At 44.8% G+C, this 15,349-nt stretch overlaps 1 protein-coding gene across 13 annotated transcripts in view; it reads right to left on the reverse strand.

Annotated features, from left to right (window-relative positions):
- Window positions 1–15,349, reverse strand: part of AFDN (afadin, adherens junction formation factor) — a 134,390-nt gene that overhangs the window by 42,972 nt on the left and 76,069 nt on the right. For 8 of the 13 annotated variants that reach the window (XM_082405781.1, XM_082405779.1, XM_082405780.1 and 5 more), the window contains exons 11-20: window positions 14,649–14,718; window positions 11,045–11,163; window positions 8,203–8,264; window positions 7,875–8,080; window positions 5,866–5,886; window positions 4,984–5,129; window positions 4,561–4,655; window positions 3,883–4,148; window positions 2,008–2,151; window positions 340–538 (exon numbers count right to left, since the gene is read on the reverse strand). In XM_082405781.1, coding sequence (XP_082261907.1) covers window positions 340–538; window positions 2,008–2,151; window positions 3,883–4,148; window positions 4,561–4,655; window positions 4,984–5,129; window positions 5,866–5,886; window positions 7,875–8,080; window positions 8,203–8,264; window positions 11,045–11,163; window positions 14,649–14,718 — 1,328 coding nt within the window. The remainder of the gene's footprint in view (window positions 1–339; window positions 539–2,007; window positions 2,152–3,882; window positions 4,149–4,560; window positions 4,656–4,983; window positions 5,130–5,865; window positions 5,887–7,874; window positions 8,081–8,202; window positions 8,265–11,044; window positions 11,164–14,648; window positions 14,719–15,349) is intronic. The other 5 variants (XM_082405784.1, XM_082405778.1, XM_082405777.1 and 2 more) reach the window with 1 other exon arrangement.

Here is a 15,349-nt window from a genome sequence, read left to right on the forward strand (position 1 = left end):
ACGAAACTTACGGTCCAGGTCTGTAGGACAGATGGAGCTCCCAGGCTCACACAGAACCCAGAAGGGAGGAGAGCCAAGGTCCCCCCTGCTGTGACGGTGACACCAGGCGAGCAGAGACGTGCTCCCGGGCAAGGGGCAACACCCGGGACCCCGCGGTCAGCACGCTTCTGACCCCACTTCCCCACGGGACGCTCCCTTCCAAGCCGCCGGACCCCCAGCTTCTTCAGAAGCACACAGGGCGCACACAACACGGGTGGGCTGACACACACCGACACACGCGCACAAGGCTCACTTGCACGCGGGCCAGCTCGGGCGCCAGGCGTGGGCCCCGCCACCCACCTCTCTGGCACAAAGGGTCCAGAAACTCCTGCAAGCCGTTTGGGATGTTCCTGACGACGTCGCAGGAGTAGCCGTCCTCGGGCAGAAGGAACGGCAGCTGCAGGTCGGGGTCCTCCTCCAGCTGCACCTCCCGCCCGTCACTGCGTGCCAGCTCGTCGGCCGTGTTCTCCGCCACACCAACCACGTGCTCCATCAGGTCCTGGTTGGGAAGCAGACACAGAGCTAAGGACCCGCTCGGCGACGGGCGCAGCCGACCAGCAGCCGGTAGAACGACGTCCAACCACGCATAGCGTGGCTACGTACACACACGCAGCGAGGGCGAATTTATCAACGGTTCACATCAGCTCGCGAAGCAATAGAACACCAGCACAGCACATACTCTGAATATATCAGCTACCATATTAATTATTAATTTCAAAAGATCTGTAGTTTTAAATAGAAAGAAATTGTTCGATCACGAGAAAACGGTCTTTCTCCCTTCTCAAAAATAATTTTTTCCTTGCACAATTTTTTAACATCCAGTTGCTAATAACCTTATTTTTATACTTAACGACATCGGAAAAAGCTCACACAATGTTAAATGTAAAAAAAATCAGGACAAAAATACCTATTCCCAGCTTACGCAGAGGTTATTGCCCTATTATGGGTTCATGGGTGATTCTTGTTTAAAAACTTTCCGTTAGGGAGATAACGTACACACAGGACGGTTCACAAATCCTGACTGTACAGCCGAGCACGCGAACACCCCGCCCCCGCCAACCAGCCCGCTCGGGGGACCGAACCACACCCACTGCCCTCACCGCCGCCCTCACTGCCCTGTCCTCCGTCCCCAAAGTCTCGGCCACCCAGGCTTCTAACCCGCCTCCTCCTGGGTCCCCAGGCCCGTGCAAAGGGAAGCCCAGGGTGCAGAGCCGGCATCTGACCTCCCGTGTCGCCGTGCAGCACGTTAGGCTCCTTTCCCGGACTGCGACACGGTCTCTTTGGGGACACGCAGTGGCTTCCAGGTTTGGGCGATTCTGTACCTGTCTTCTGCAGGCATACACCCCACACTGGAGATCAATCCAGCCATCCAATTAGGTTACCTCTCTACCGAATTCTCAGGGCACCTGCGTCCAGCCGAGGCTGACTGTGGCAGTGAGCGCACGCAGCGTTCCTCTCCGTAAAGAGCCAGCTGCGGCACGTACTGTTTTCTGTGTTTCTCACCCTCGGTCCCTTCTAGGAGGCATCCCCATACAGCAGACTCCGTTCTGGGCAAGAACCTGGGTTTTACCGGGCAGACACCTCTGCACAGGTTGGGAGGCGCTGCAGCTGCTGCTGCGTGAACACAAGGATGGCACTCGGGGTCTCAGGTCACAGCGCCGCACCCGAGAACTCAGACGTCAGGGCAACTTCCTCACTCCCCGGCCCGGCTTTCCAACCATTTTCCAACAACCTCATTCCCCAAATTAAATCCCTTTCTACTTAACATGCTTATGTAGTTTCTACTTCTTGCACCGACCCCTAACTCATACAGACATCAATAGCAAAAGTGACCTCGTGAGATGACCAAGTGAATTATCTTACTTACTAAAGAAATAAGGGAACTGATTACATAAACTTTCCTTTTTCTCCACATTTCCCTGTGCAGACACGGCCCGCGTGGAGTGGCAGTGTGGTGCTGTCACTTACTGTAGGGACAAAAGGCTCATCGGGTGCACAGTGGTAATTCTGAAGTAAGGCTTGAAGTTGCAGTGAATTTAACTTGAAGCAGGTACTGTTTATATTTGGGATGTCTTCGGGTGCGTACTTATCCATCGTGAGCAAAGTGGTTGCCTATTTTAGAATAAGCAACATGAAATATCATGATTTAAAAGTATTTCATAAATATTCCCCTCTACATAAAATTTGTAAAACTGCAATAACTTGCTAATTTGATTTTGAAATGCAGGGTGTTTTTAAGAAAATACAGTTCCATTAACGTTACCTATATGTGTTAAACTGAACTCAAAGCATCGTAAAGGTTTTTAGATGAACTGTTTTATTAAAATATATATTTATAATGAGACTCAATAATTTATGTTCAGAGAGCATTTAAAACTTCTTAGAAACTTAAACATTTATATAACCATTAAGATCACCAATTACTAAGGTCTGAGTAAAATACCATTGTAATGACTTCTTTTTTAAAAGATTTATTTATTATTTATTTGTTTGCTTTATTTATTTATTTTTGGCTGCATCGGGCCTTAGTTGCAGCACATGGGATCTTCGCTGAGGCACGCGGGATCTCCCGTTGTGGTGGGCAGGCTTCTCTCTAGTTGTGGCGCGCGTGCTCCAGGGCACGTGGGCTCTCTAGCCGAGGCGCACGAGCGCAGCAGCCGTGGCGCGCAGGCCTAGTTGCCCCGCGGCCCGTGGGATCCCAGTTCCTGGACCAGGATCGAGCCCACGTCCCCTGCACTGTAACATGGATTCTTTCCCACTGGCCCCAGGGACGTCCCTGTAATGACCTTTTTAATAACGAGCTGATTCAATCCAAGTAAGAGGGCAGAAACCTCTTTTGAAACTAAATCTTTTTAAGAGACTGAGAAAAAAAATACAAAATTATACACTGTAATGATACTATAAAAATGTCCTAGGGTATGAGGCTCTAGATGCTCATTTCCTTAACTGCAAAATACCAGTTCCTAGTCTTTGAATACCTAGGAAATTCCTAGAACTGGTTAAGCCATTAGGACATGGCTCTTCTGTACTCCTTTGTTCCTTTCTTCTTCTCTTGCTCTGTTCCTGGTGATGTGATGATTTTCTGGAGTGGTGTGCTTAGATTCCTTTTTCTCTTTATCTGTGTATCTGCTATAGGTTTTTGCTCTGCGGTTACCTGGCTCTGTATTCTTAAAGAGGCAATCATCATTCATTTTCAAATTGGAATTTATCTTTCAGTATGGAGCTTTATGAAATACACCTTACTATTCTCAATTTAAAAAACCCTTTAAGGTATTTATTCTACTGAGTGCCACCTGTTACGGGCTGTACTGCATCCTCCAAAATTCATATGGGGCAGTCCTAACCCTGTTTACCTCAGAATGGGACCTTATTTGGAGACACGATCCTAACAGAAGGAATCAAGTTACATCAGGTCAGTAGGTCTGGCGTCCTTATAAAAGGCGGGTGGTTTGGACACAGATGTGCATCCAGGAAGACAAAGGCAGAGACAGGGTGGGGTGGTGTGTCCACAAGCCCGGGGACACCGAAGACTGCCAACAGCCAGCAGAGCCCACGGAGGCCTGGAGCAGATTCTCCCTCGCGGGAACCAGCGTGCCCTGACCTTGCTCTCAGACTTCTGGCCTCCAGAGACTATAAATTTCTGCTGTTTAAGCCACCAAATTTGTTGTACTTTGTTCGAGCAACCCAGGCAAACTAATAAACCACCGTTTCATTATCCGTACATGTGAAAAACCCCAAAAGGAGGGTGCTGAGTTCCGCGGAGTCCACGTTCCCCCCGTGACAGAACCAGAGACGTGTACGACAGCGCCCACTGAGCGGGGAAGCGGGGCTGGGACCACCCACCTGCACGATCCTGCTGAGGTGACAGTCGGCTGCCAGCTCCAAGCCCTGCTTCTCCGCCCAGGCCTCCACGTGCCCGAGCTGCTGGCGGATGATGGCGCCCCAGTAGTGGGAGCACAGCCCCGACTCGGGGTCGGTCACCAGCCTGTTGAACAGCCACATGTTGATGAAGTGGAAGAGCTGGGAGAAGAGCTGGATGGTCAGCGCAGCGTTGACTCGGCAGCGGCGCAGCAGCGCCATGGCGCCCGTGAGCGTGTGCAGCACGTCGTCTGTGCAGAGAGACGGCACTGCGTCACCGAGGGGCTCCGGAATTAGCGGTGAACGCGCGTTAACCTCTGTTCAACCTCTCTAGAGCAGCAATCTCATTCCAACAGGAAGCAGAGACGTGGTCTCGAACTACCAATACGTAGCGGTGTGAACTGCATCTACTTAAGTTCACCCGGACAGACAGACTTCTGGGAAAGTCTGATGTCGCACCAGCGTGATGCGACAAAATGAGAACTCTTCTTAAACAAGACACGTGGTGGTTACAATTTATTACTTAAAGAATGCGAAATCCAATAGGATGTCTCATTTACTTTCATGATACCTCCCTCTCACATACAGCAAATATTAAAATGAAGCTAAACAAGCAGGAGAAGGAGGGAAGGAGGGGACGAAGGAGAAAAAGAGAATCCTAACCTATTTTTGGTCTTTGCAGACTGTTCTCTTCGGGGTCGTCCAGAAAGGCTGGCATGTAATTATTCAGTTCTGACTGAAGACAGTGAACCAGGTATCTGAAAATACATAAACAATTTTAATAATCTCAGAATGACGCCCTGCTATTATCACACATAACATCACAAGTGAAACAATTCGTACTGTTTAGAAATCTCTTCCATGTAAAAAATATATGTAATAGTTCTACTCTCAGGATTCTTGAAACATAGATAATTGAATTAAATTCATTAAATCAACACATCTTGCATATAGTTATTTATGCTTCTTGATATCCATCTTCAATTAGGGTAAATAAAAACCCTTAAAGTTAGTTTTGAAAATTTAACCAGAAAACATGATTTAAATCTTTACAGAATAGTATCATCTCCAAACACATGTTCTTACTTAAAGGCCATTTGAACCAAGTGTGCTAGAACATCCTGGGCGTCCAACGTGATTCGACTAAGATCTCGGTCCTGCTTTATGAAGTTGAGAAGCTCAGATGCATTTGCCATCCAGAAAGCAAGTGCCCCTGCAATATTCTTCTGTTTCTGTAGACAGAACACGTTTCCATAAGCAACCACAGGACAAACAACAATAATAAAAATAAAAAGGAATGCTCTTGAAAAGCTGCTGAAGATAGACCAGTACCTTCCCATTTTCACCAAGGTATTTACCACAGATACCAGATACTTGCAGAGGAATTTGGGTACATACATAGCAATGGAAAGTAAAAACCCACTGCAACTTCTTAGGATTCATGTATAGACACACGGATCTAATGAGCTACAATTTATGGAATCAGTGGGGGAAAGGAGGTATCAAATAATACAACACCAAATTGGAGATTGTGCATTATCTGGTAATCTGTGAAGTATACACACATGTATCCATGGTTACCCAACAGCCACCCTGATACTCGAAGTCACTGGCTTGGACACCAAGCAACTCGGTATCAAGTACTGATCTATCGTGTCATCTCCCGACCACATGTGCAGGCCAGGCAACCTCAGATGAGATCCAAAGAATAGGAACCAAGGATAAACAATAAAGAGAAGAAACAGAACTTCTGTCATTTCATATCCACACTGAAGTGCATTAAGCAAAAGTTATGAAATGCTGATAAAGGTTGCACAGTCAAAAAAGGATTTTAGTACTGCATGTTCCAGCTGCCAAATGAGTGTTATGAGCCTCGGTCCAGTTGTTGTTGTACTTTGACATGGAAGCAGCATGAGAAACTCAGCTAAGCCAACACAGCCAGGATTGGCTCCCAGCAGTATGTCCTACCTGATCAACCTGGTCTACTTCCTGGAGAAAAACAGACGCGGGGAAACCAAGCAGAACGAGAGAAAGAAACTTGTAAACAATCATGACAGTTAAAAAAAAAATCAAAACACTAACATGAAGGTACGACATGAGGGTACGACATTTAGTTACGTTATTCCCATGTTACACACTCATTTACAGTTCTGAGGCAGCTTTGGAAGTCTAGGGCATAAACGATTAGTTTCATGTTCTTAAAACTGGCACAATAACGAAGGGAATTCCTAGAGTTTATCTATAAAGAAGATGTTACAATAAACAAATGAATACACTGATCTCTTTAAAAGATTTACAAAGAAAAGAACTTCTTAACATCTCTTAACAACGTTGCGTGTTTGAGATGACTTAAACATACACAACTTGAGAGTCTATTCTCCTGGATCAGTTAATAAGAATGAAGAGACGAGAAAGACCAGCAGAAACAGTAAGAGCTGAGAACTTAAAAATGTATTAAAAACATATTATTTCTATACTAGAAAGGAGTAACTTGTTTTTTGAAAGTAGGTTTTTACAAATTAAAGAATTTTAATTATTCCATAATTTCTCTCTAAAAATTGAAGATTTTTAGATCTTCAATCTGAATATTGAAGATTCTTAGATCTCCAATCACATACTGAACCTAAATCTGAAGTCTGAAAGGCTTGTCCTGATAATGGTGATTTCACTGCCTAGTCAAGAAAAGTCCATCAAAAGTCGTTTGCTGATGGGAGTTTGATAATTTGAAATCCAAGCATGATGGAAGACAGACAATGGCTCTGATGACAACTGGAAAGGAAATCCACATCTGTCTATAAAATAATAAGAGTAACAAAATGGTATCTAAATAAAATGACTTTCCTTTTTATCTACTTCCTCACTTGGGTAAAAGACTCATAACCTCCTCAAATTCATAGGCTAACCACTCAAACATAGAAGAAACCTTTCTTGAAAACGTTTGGCCTTTTAAAACAGTTCTGAGGGAATTAAAAGACTAGTTTGCCTCAAACTAGTCTTTTCTAGTTTGAAAAGTATCCTGACAGGAGAAAAACAATCAAACCATCTAGCCATGTTACATGACCTTATATACCTAGAGTTTCACAGCTGAATAATAAATAGTGTTGACAAGTGATTTAGGAACACTTTTTAAAAAAATCTGTAAATTTACTTCTAAGGACTTTAAATCTCCAAGTTATCTAAAAGTTTGGAAAACTGTCATGCCAATTTTATCAGCTATAGACAAGACAGTACTAAAGGAAACAAACCATTCTGCCAAGAAAATATCCTTGTTTCCTGAAAATTTAAAAACTGGTTTATGAAAGAATTTGAATCTGATTTTCATCGTAAGTGAGAAATGTCACGATGTCCATTATACCTACACAAGTGCTGTCAAAACACCCAGATGCTAGCTACCAACATCCTAGCAGGCTCATTATAAAAGAACAAGTCCTTCTTCAGAACCACTGAAAAATTCCAAGATGGTGTCAGGAGCTGATGGGGCGGGTAATGGAGAGAACCTGCTCGGTGGGTGAGGGGTTTGCCTGGAGTGATGGAAAAGCGATGGAACCAAGTCCAGGAGGCTGCACAACACTGTGAATGTACTGATGCTGCCCGACTACTCACTTTAAAATGGTTCCTTTTATGTTATGTGAATTTCACCTCAGTAATTTATCATTATTTTTTAAATTCTCAATGCCTTCTCACAACTAGTGTAATTTCAAGGGTCTTTTTCATGATCATTATGTTACCATGTACAGTTTCTCTTCCCGTATTTTAAATTTTGTAGGGAAGAAACAGAAAAGAAGTTCACATTTCTTTTCAACTTTTAAAGCTATACAATTTCTAATCCTACTTATGTAACTTTCGTTTTAGAAAAAATTCTTAAGATGAAGTCAAACACGTAAACAAATCTGAAATGTTAAAAAAACTAACTTAATTGATTTAAAAATTATAAACGCGGTCATTGAACTGGCACGGCTTTGCAGGCTGGCGCTTACCTGAATGACCCCTTCCATCATGCTCACCATCTTGTTGACAATGGCAATCACTTTGTGCGTCCGTTCTGCGGGACTGACATCGGGTCTGTACTGGCTGGACAATACATACCGACACGCCATATATAACACGTATGTAGGTGACAACTTAAAATGGACTGTAGAGCTATTAGTGTAATTTATAATGGCAGATAAAAATGAATCTTCAGCTGTGAAAAGATTTCAAAGAAGAAGAAGAAGAAAAAAAGAACAAAAAAAACCCCATGAAAATCAGATGGAGAAAAATGGAACAAGAAGTAATTCACTACCAATGGAATCTGAAATTACTCACAACTTTCCCTGAATTCAATGCTTGCAGGCAGTATCAGGTCAGGCCCAGAAGTGTCCTGAGTTCTGAAAGAGGAAAGTGGCCATTTCTTAAAATCCAGTCACATTAGCTAATAACATCACCGACAACCAGTGCAGATTTCTGCAACTATTTCTTAAATGTCTATATATAAAATTTTTTCAAATAATGCACAGCCCGATGACTGGTTTTCATGTGGAACCTATTCAAACGTTCAGATGAGTGAACTGGGAGTGACCGCGTCCCAGCTCCTCACAGAGGTCAGGTCCTTGAAGTATCTGCTTCCGTCAGGAGAACAGATCTGACCCTGTTTCTTTATTATTGATGAAGACGTCGTGTGGAGCAGAGAGACCAGGCTCCAGGCACCTGCTGCCGCGATGGCTCAAGTGACAATGAGGAGACACTGCTGGGAGACGCAGAGAAAATCTAAGCCACACTGAGCTTGAAACTGAGCTCTCACACAGGAAAAAGAAAAGTGTCCTAAGAGCTAGACATCGCCTTTCTCTCCCAATAAAGGTTAGATATGTGACCCCTGCCGGTCCAGGTCCCCTTGGCCACTCAGTGTTAGCGTTTGTACACGCGCACAGCGACCACACCGTAGGATGGCTAACACAGCTGACTACAGATCTGCAGGTGCAGACGGGCGAACTAAAGTAATTCCTTTCCAACAACAAATGTTCTGGTCCCTCCGTCCTCATCTTCTCCACGCACCAAAAGATGAATAAGGAGAAACATAATGTGAGTTCATTCAAACTATCATAAACATGAAAAGTAAAAACAAAAACCTTCTTTTCACCAAATTACATGCTTCAAAGTTTATTATCCAGTCTATGATTTATTAATTTGGATTTAACTCAATAATTTAGGTATAAAAATGCTCTTAGAAACAGAAGTAATTCAAAAGCTCAATTATTTTAATATGTCTTTCTCATGCTGCCGTATTTGTAAACATCTGAAATTGTAGCTAAGCAGTTATTTTCAATTTAATACCCATAACGTGAACCTGGATAAATTTTACCAATTTTTTTTAATGCTTCATCACTTCAACAAATCTATTAAGAATAAGGAATTTAAATTCTCATTGAAAAAATTTTAAAAATGTGTCAGTGATACTTTAGAAGTCTTTTCCATCATTCATAATTTTTTCCTTGACTAAAGTTAGTATTTAATCGCTCATGAAAGCCACTTAGATTTTTATGACCACACCAATGAAGAAGAACTGCTTATACTAACAATGTATTATATGCACGAAAAATACAGAGACTGAAAATGGGAAGAACCATCTGTTTCCATCACTGTCTTCATATCAACAAAGCAACACATATTTATAGTTCCAATAAAACTTAAACAAGTCTTGGCAAAACAAAAGAATATGACCTTGCAAAAAACTTAATTAAAATATATGCTCACAGGAAAAAATAATTTCTGACATACAAATAATCATCATATGGCTATTCTGACACTATATTATCATATATTTACTTATTAACTATATTAATAAGTTAATAAGTATATACTTATTAATTTTGCATATCCTAAAAACATTATCCTAATCAATCGTCCCCTCCCCTATCGATTATCTGCTTATTCAAGTATTTATGGGCTAAGAACTCTGATACACACCTCTTGATCACCTTACAAGTAAATGGAGGGTAACTCCTTATAATACTAATTCACTGTCTGAACGTCTAATTCTAGAATACACTACCAAAAACAAGTATGGACACAGAAACTAGGCTATTTGTTATTATATCTAAAAAAAATTCGCCATGTATAATGATTCATATTGTAATTGTAAAAAAATTCACAAAAAAATACTGAATAATAACCAAAAGCCCATAATAAAAATGAGGTAAAAACTTGAGATTCCCAGATGAGTATACAGATTTAATTACAATGATGAATGATATTAAAATCTTATAATGTACAGTGCCCTCTGCTGCAAGACGGAAAACTTAAGAACTGTATCAGTCGCTTGTCACCAAACTGGTAAGTGACCTGCCTCAGCTAATGCCTTGGTTACTGGATCTGTGAAAGGGAACAGGCAGAATGGCCTCATCAAAAATCTGCGTAGCACCAAAAGTCGAGCGTTCCTGGCTCCACTGCTGATAATGACAGTACTCACACCACGCCCCCCTGTTTCCGTCCGAGCAGAAGCGCTCAGCACCTACAAAGAACCACCACGCTTTCCAACACTGACGCAATTGTAGAAGCCACAAGGAAAGAGAATTCTGACTTAAGGTGACATATATTTAAAAATCTTAAGGAAAGGAAATAACAAAAGGTCTAAGTTCTCTGTTCAAAAAAACTAGGCAAGACCGATGCCAGCAGAGAAAAAGATTCATCTCCGGCTATCAACAGGGAGCCATCAGAGCGTGAGACAGAGTAGGACGGCACTCCGTAACTCTGGAACACTCAACTTCAACTTCATTTTTGGCTCTGTGTATTTTTAAACACGTGAGGATTTCCTCTAGAAATGGGTAAAATGATTAGTCTTATCTAAATATCAAAATGATCAAATATTAAAATCCTACAAAAATTCCCTTTCTCCCTGTTTTTACCAAGTAGCACATTTAACATCGAAACATCTTAATTCAAACTGCCTCCCGTTTCAACTGGATGAGGCCACGGCACGTAAGTGAGGGATATAACTGTCGATGAAGCATTTTTTCTTCAATTCAGTAACATGAAAAGGAAATAACCTTGAAGTACTGCTAACATTCTAAGAATGTCAGCTAAACCTCTAGGGTGAGAAGCCTTTAACCCAAACCCTCTCCAGGGTTTCACTTTCACTCCCTTCATAATGAAAAAGGCACCCACTTCCCACCTGCTTTCTTGCCTGCGGTCGTCCGGTTGCTGCTCCACTCTGACCATGGGCTTCACCATCCCTCGCTCGGCGGTGCTGGTGGCAGACGGCCCCCTGTCGCCGTCCAGCCGGGAGGAGCTCTAAGTCCAGGGGAAACACAGGGTGTTTAAACACAGCAAGCGGACCAACCACGCTTCACACTCAGTCAGCGTCGCGGGGAAGGTAGGCGGGGGCCGCAGAGGGACAGCAGAGGCCAGGAGGGGCCCGGCAGTGCCGAGGACGCCACGTCCACAGCAGTGTGCCCAAGAGCACAGTCACCGAGAGCATAACAGCACACACGGCCACTTTCCCCGCCTGGCTCTAAAACACAGGCATGCAGGCACGGGGCACACACGCCGGGGCCCTGCAGAAAGTACAGTAATAGCAGCGACCTGACTCCACAAAGTTCTCTTGGGTCAGGACACAGTGGACAGGGTATGTGCACAATGTGAAGAGGCAGGTCTTTGTTCACTTGTGAGTTTTAAGGAAGGACGTAAAAATTCACTTATCACAGCTCAAAACCTAGTGAAGAATTCAGTACAGAAACTGGCTTACTTCTTGCCCTTCATCAACACAGGGAAAAGACACCTGTAAAGCAACCCAACACACGACATTTAAGTCCCTACAAGCAGTGCCACTCCTAGCCAGCCTGTGGCTGACAGAGGGATGAGTTACCGATATTCAGAAAACAATCAGAACAGAATCAATAAATTTAGGTAAAAAATCCACTGCAGCAAAAAATTTATGTAAGACTTCTTGCTACATCCCTTACTGTAGAAACTGAGCACAGATAAGTAAATAGAAATCATCCTGGTCTTACCAACCAGAGATTAACATTGTGCAGGATGTACCTTTCCAGTCTTCATATTTCCCATAAATGACATTTCACGGCCTATACTCTGTAAAAGATACTTTTTCTTATGTTGTAGACATCTTGTAATATTATTTTCATGGTACAGCATTGTTATGGCTGTATTAACATTTTGATGTCTGTTCATCAAGGTTCATTAAACCAATTTTTATTAGGTTGTTTAAAATGTTCATCAGTATAAAGCGTCAGGATAGCTGTGCTTGTGTGTGTGTGTGTGTATATATATACATCTATACACACACACATATATATATATATATATTCACACACAGTAATTAATTACTTCGTTAAGGTACGGCTACAGAAATAAAATTGCTTGGTCAGTGGATGGCAGTATTTAGACTACAAAAAGTTGTTATAAATGAATAATGGTAAGGCAATGAACAAATAAATTGATATATGTTTATAAACTAACGTGTTACAAAACCACTTTAGCTGTTTTCAAATGATTTTTAGAACAAATGCTCACAAAACAGCTGAAGGAAGCAGGAAAGAAAGGTGTGTATCTGTGTATAGAGAAGGATTTAATCATGTTAAAATACACACATGAACACACACATGCATAAAAGAGTTCAGAAAAGGATCTACCAAAATTTTAGCAAAAGCCAACCATGAACTGTGGATGAACTGTTTTTGGTTTTTTTACATGTTTTCTCAATTTAACCAAGTTTTCTATATTGACTATGCATTTTTATAAGAAGCAAAATTTTTTATAAAGAGGGTTATTATACTGGGTTCTGAGAGTACTTATTCATGAAATTGCTTAGTAGATCTTTACTGAGACTTTTATGTACTACTATACTAGGCACTTTTCCAAGCAGCACAAGCGCAGCAGCAAGTGCGCAGGCCCTACTGCCCTCGCAGAGCTCACACCCCACAGCCAACCAACAAACAAGCAGCGTCCGGTATCAAGGCTGCACAAAGAATTTCCAGGACGGTGTGTACTAGCGCCAGGGCGCGCAAGGAAGGCTCCTGCATGGAGGAGACTTCCGATGAAGTCCGAGGTAAGAAGGGGCTCGCCGGGGGACAAGCAGCGGAGAGGGCGTCCCACGAGAAGCGGGCCCACCCGGCCTTCGGGCGGGACGGGGGTGGGCATCCCGGGAACCGAAGCAGCGGCGGCACGTGCTGAGCTGAGAGGGAAGGGGGCCAGGCCCCCGGAGCTGTGTGACACGGAGCGGCGACCGTGTGCCAGCGGGACAAGAAACCTCCCGGAGGCTTCAGAAGCAGGGCAGTAGCAACGTCTACTTCACGTCTCTAATCCCTCGGCCCAGCTGCTGGGAGGAGAATGACGGGCCGGGGAAGAGCAGAGGAGGGGCTGCCGTCTAGGAAGCTCTGCGGTCCCTCCGCCACGGGACGGCTGCAGCCTGAGCCAGACTCTCCCGGGGACAACAGCGAGGACGCTGGAGGACGGGATGTCGGGCCCCGAGGTGGGGAAGGGTGAGGGAGAGAAGGTGCGTGAGAAAGAAAGTCTCCGTTTGTCTCAGCTGCGTTGAATGTGACGGGCGCTGCAGAGTCTGGGGGGTCGGCGCCCAAGACGGGAGTGGCGCGCACACAGAGGGCATCCAAATGTCTAAGGTCAGCTGGGGAACAGGTACCAACAGAAGAGGGGGGCCCGAGGTCTGAAGCCTTGGCCCCCAATTTCAGAATCAGGCGGTGGGGGGGGGACCCACCAATCAAGACTGAGGAGGAAGGTGCCCTGAGACGGGGGCGAGAGAGGCGCGGGGGCGGAGGGCGCGCACCCGCTGGGTGGTGCTGGCAGCGCCGAGACGGACCACGTGGGACCCGGAACCGGGGGCGTCGGTGCCCGAGACAGGCACGTCCCTATGAACGGGCAGGGGTCAAACGGGAGCGGGAAAGGAGAGGGAGCGCAGGCCGTGGACACGGCCACCGCCGATGATCCCTGCCAGAAACCGTGCTGAGAACACGAGTAGGAAACGGGCAGTGGCTGGAGAGGACAGGGAGGGTTTTAAAAACCTGTCCCGGTGCCGGGAGATGACCCACACATGAGCAGCTCCTGCCCCCGAGCCTGGGCCCCCCGTGAACGGCACGTCAGAAGGAGCAAGGCCGTGCCCGCTCCAGAACCCCGCCCCAGCAAGGCCTGGAAGCTCTGGGCTTCTCGTGAGGCACTAAGACGGCCGCCGCCCCCGTGGAGAGAGATGGGCGAGGGGTCCCGGCCACCAACCATCGCACACAAGGAGCCACCAGCAAGACCGGCAAGCAGACTGCGTCCAAACCACTCCGCACAGCTACAAAGGAACAAAAGGACGGCTGACTCAGCCCACCAAGCTTGGGCGTGGGGTGTTACCCAGCAGTCGCCAACCAGAACGGGGACGGAAGTAAACCAACCGTGCAAGAGAGAGGGCGCGGCGCCCACGGACGCGCAGTGACAGGCGGCAGCTGGGACCCGAGCTGAGGCGGGAAGAGCCGGAGCCCGTTGTCCTGGGGGTGACCTGACCGAGAAAGGCTGGTCACACAGAGGGCAAGCCTGGGACACACTGCTTGGGAGAGAGAGCACAACCTCCCGGCCTCAGGGGAAAGGACAGTCCGCTGTTCACGTATCGCCACGGGAAACACAAGCGGTTAGGACACCCACACGTGGGCCACTATTAAAGTCCGTCTGTACAATACTTCTACGAGTATGTTACCAACAATTCGCCAAGGACGTCCTGTTGTGTCAAACACACACAGTCCTGCAGGCAAGAGACAAGCACCCACCTTGCTCGCTGGTAACGCTGCTCCACTGTGAACATCTCCTCCTACATCAAAAGTTGTCTCCTGAACAATTCTGTCGAGGTAAAAAAAGAAATACATAGAATTAGTAACTCTCCAATGATAAGAGGCAGTCTCTTCTCTAGAATACAAAAGGAATAGTTAGCTAGGTATCCCAATGTTCAAAGATCTTCAAGAAATCACTTTACTGTCAGAATATGAACTTAACGAATTAAAAAACTACTGTAACTTTATGAACTTTTCCTACCAATGTATATTGAATACTCTCAAGATCAGATTTTTGAAAACTAATAACAAAAAATTGACAGGAAGCATAAAGAAAAAAAGAGAAAACTGTTCCATCAGTGAGTCTCTCTAGGCTGCAAATGGCACGTAAACACAGCACAGACGCCCGAGGTGCCAGGCGCCCACGTGTGGACTCAGGGAAGGCCGGGGTGGGAAGGGGGGTGGAGTGGGCGTGAAGACAGGGCACAGGCCCAGCTGACTCCTGCCTGAAAGCCAAGCTGATGGTTTTTTAAAAGCTCACGGATACCACCATTAGGCTACAAATAAAGAAATGGAGAAATGTTTGATAATGTCAATAATTAGATCCAGAGTAATTCTAAACAGTTTTTAAGAATATCTCAAAAATACCAAAACTGTTAAACTTATCATTATGAAAAATTAGTTCAGAATATAAACAAAAT

This window comes from Balaenoptera borealis (genome assembly GCF_965194805.1).
Source record: "Balaenoptera borealis genome assembly, chromosome: 9".
Classification (NCBI taxonomy): domain Eukaryota; kingdom Metazoa; phylum Chordata; class Mammalia; order Artiodactyla; family Balaenopteridae; genus Balaenoptera; species Balaenoptera borealis.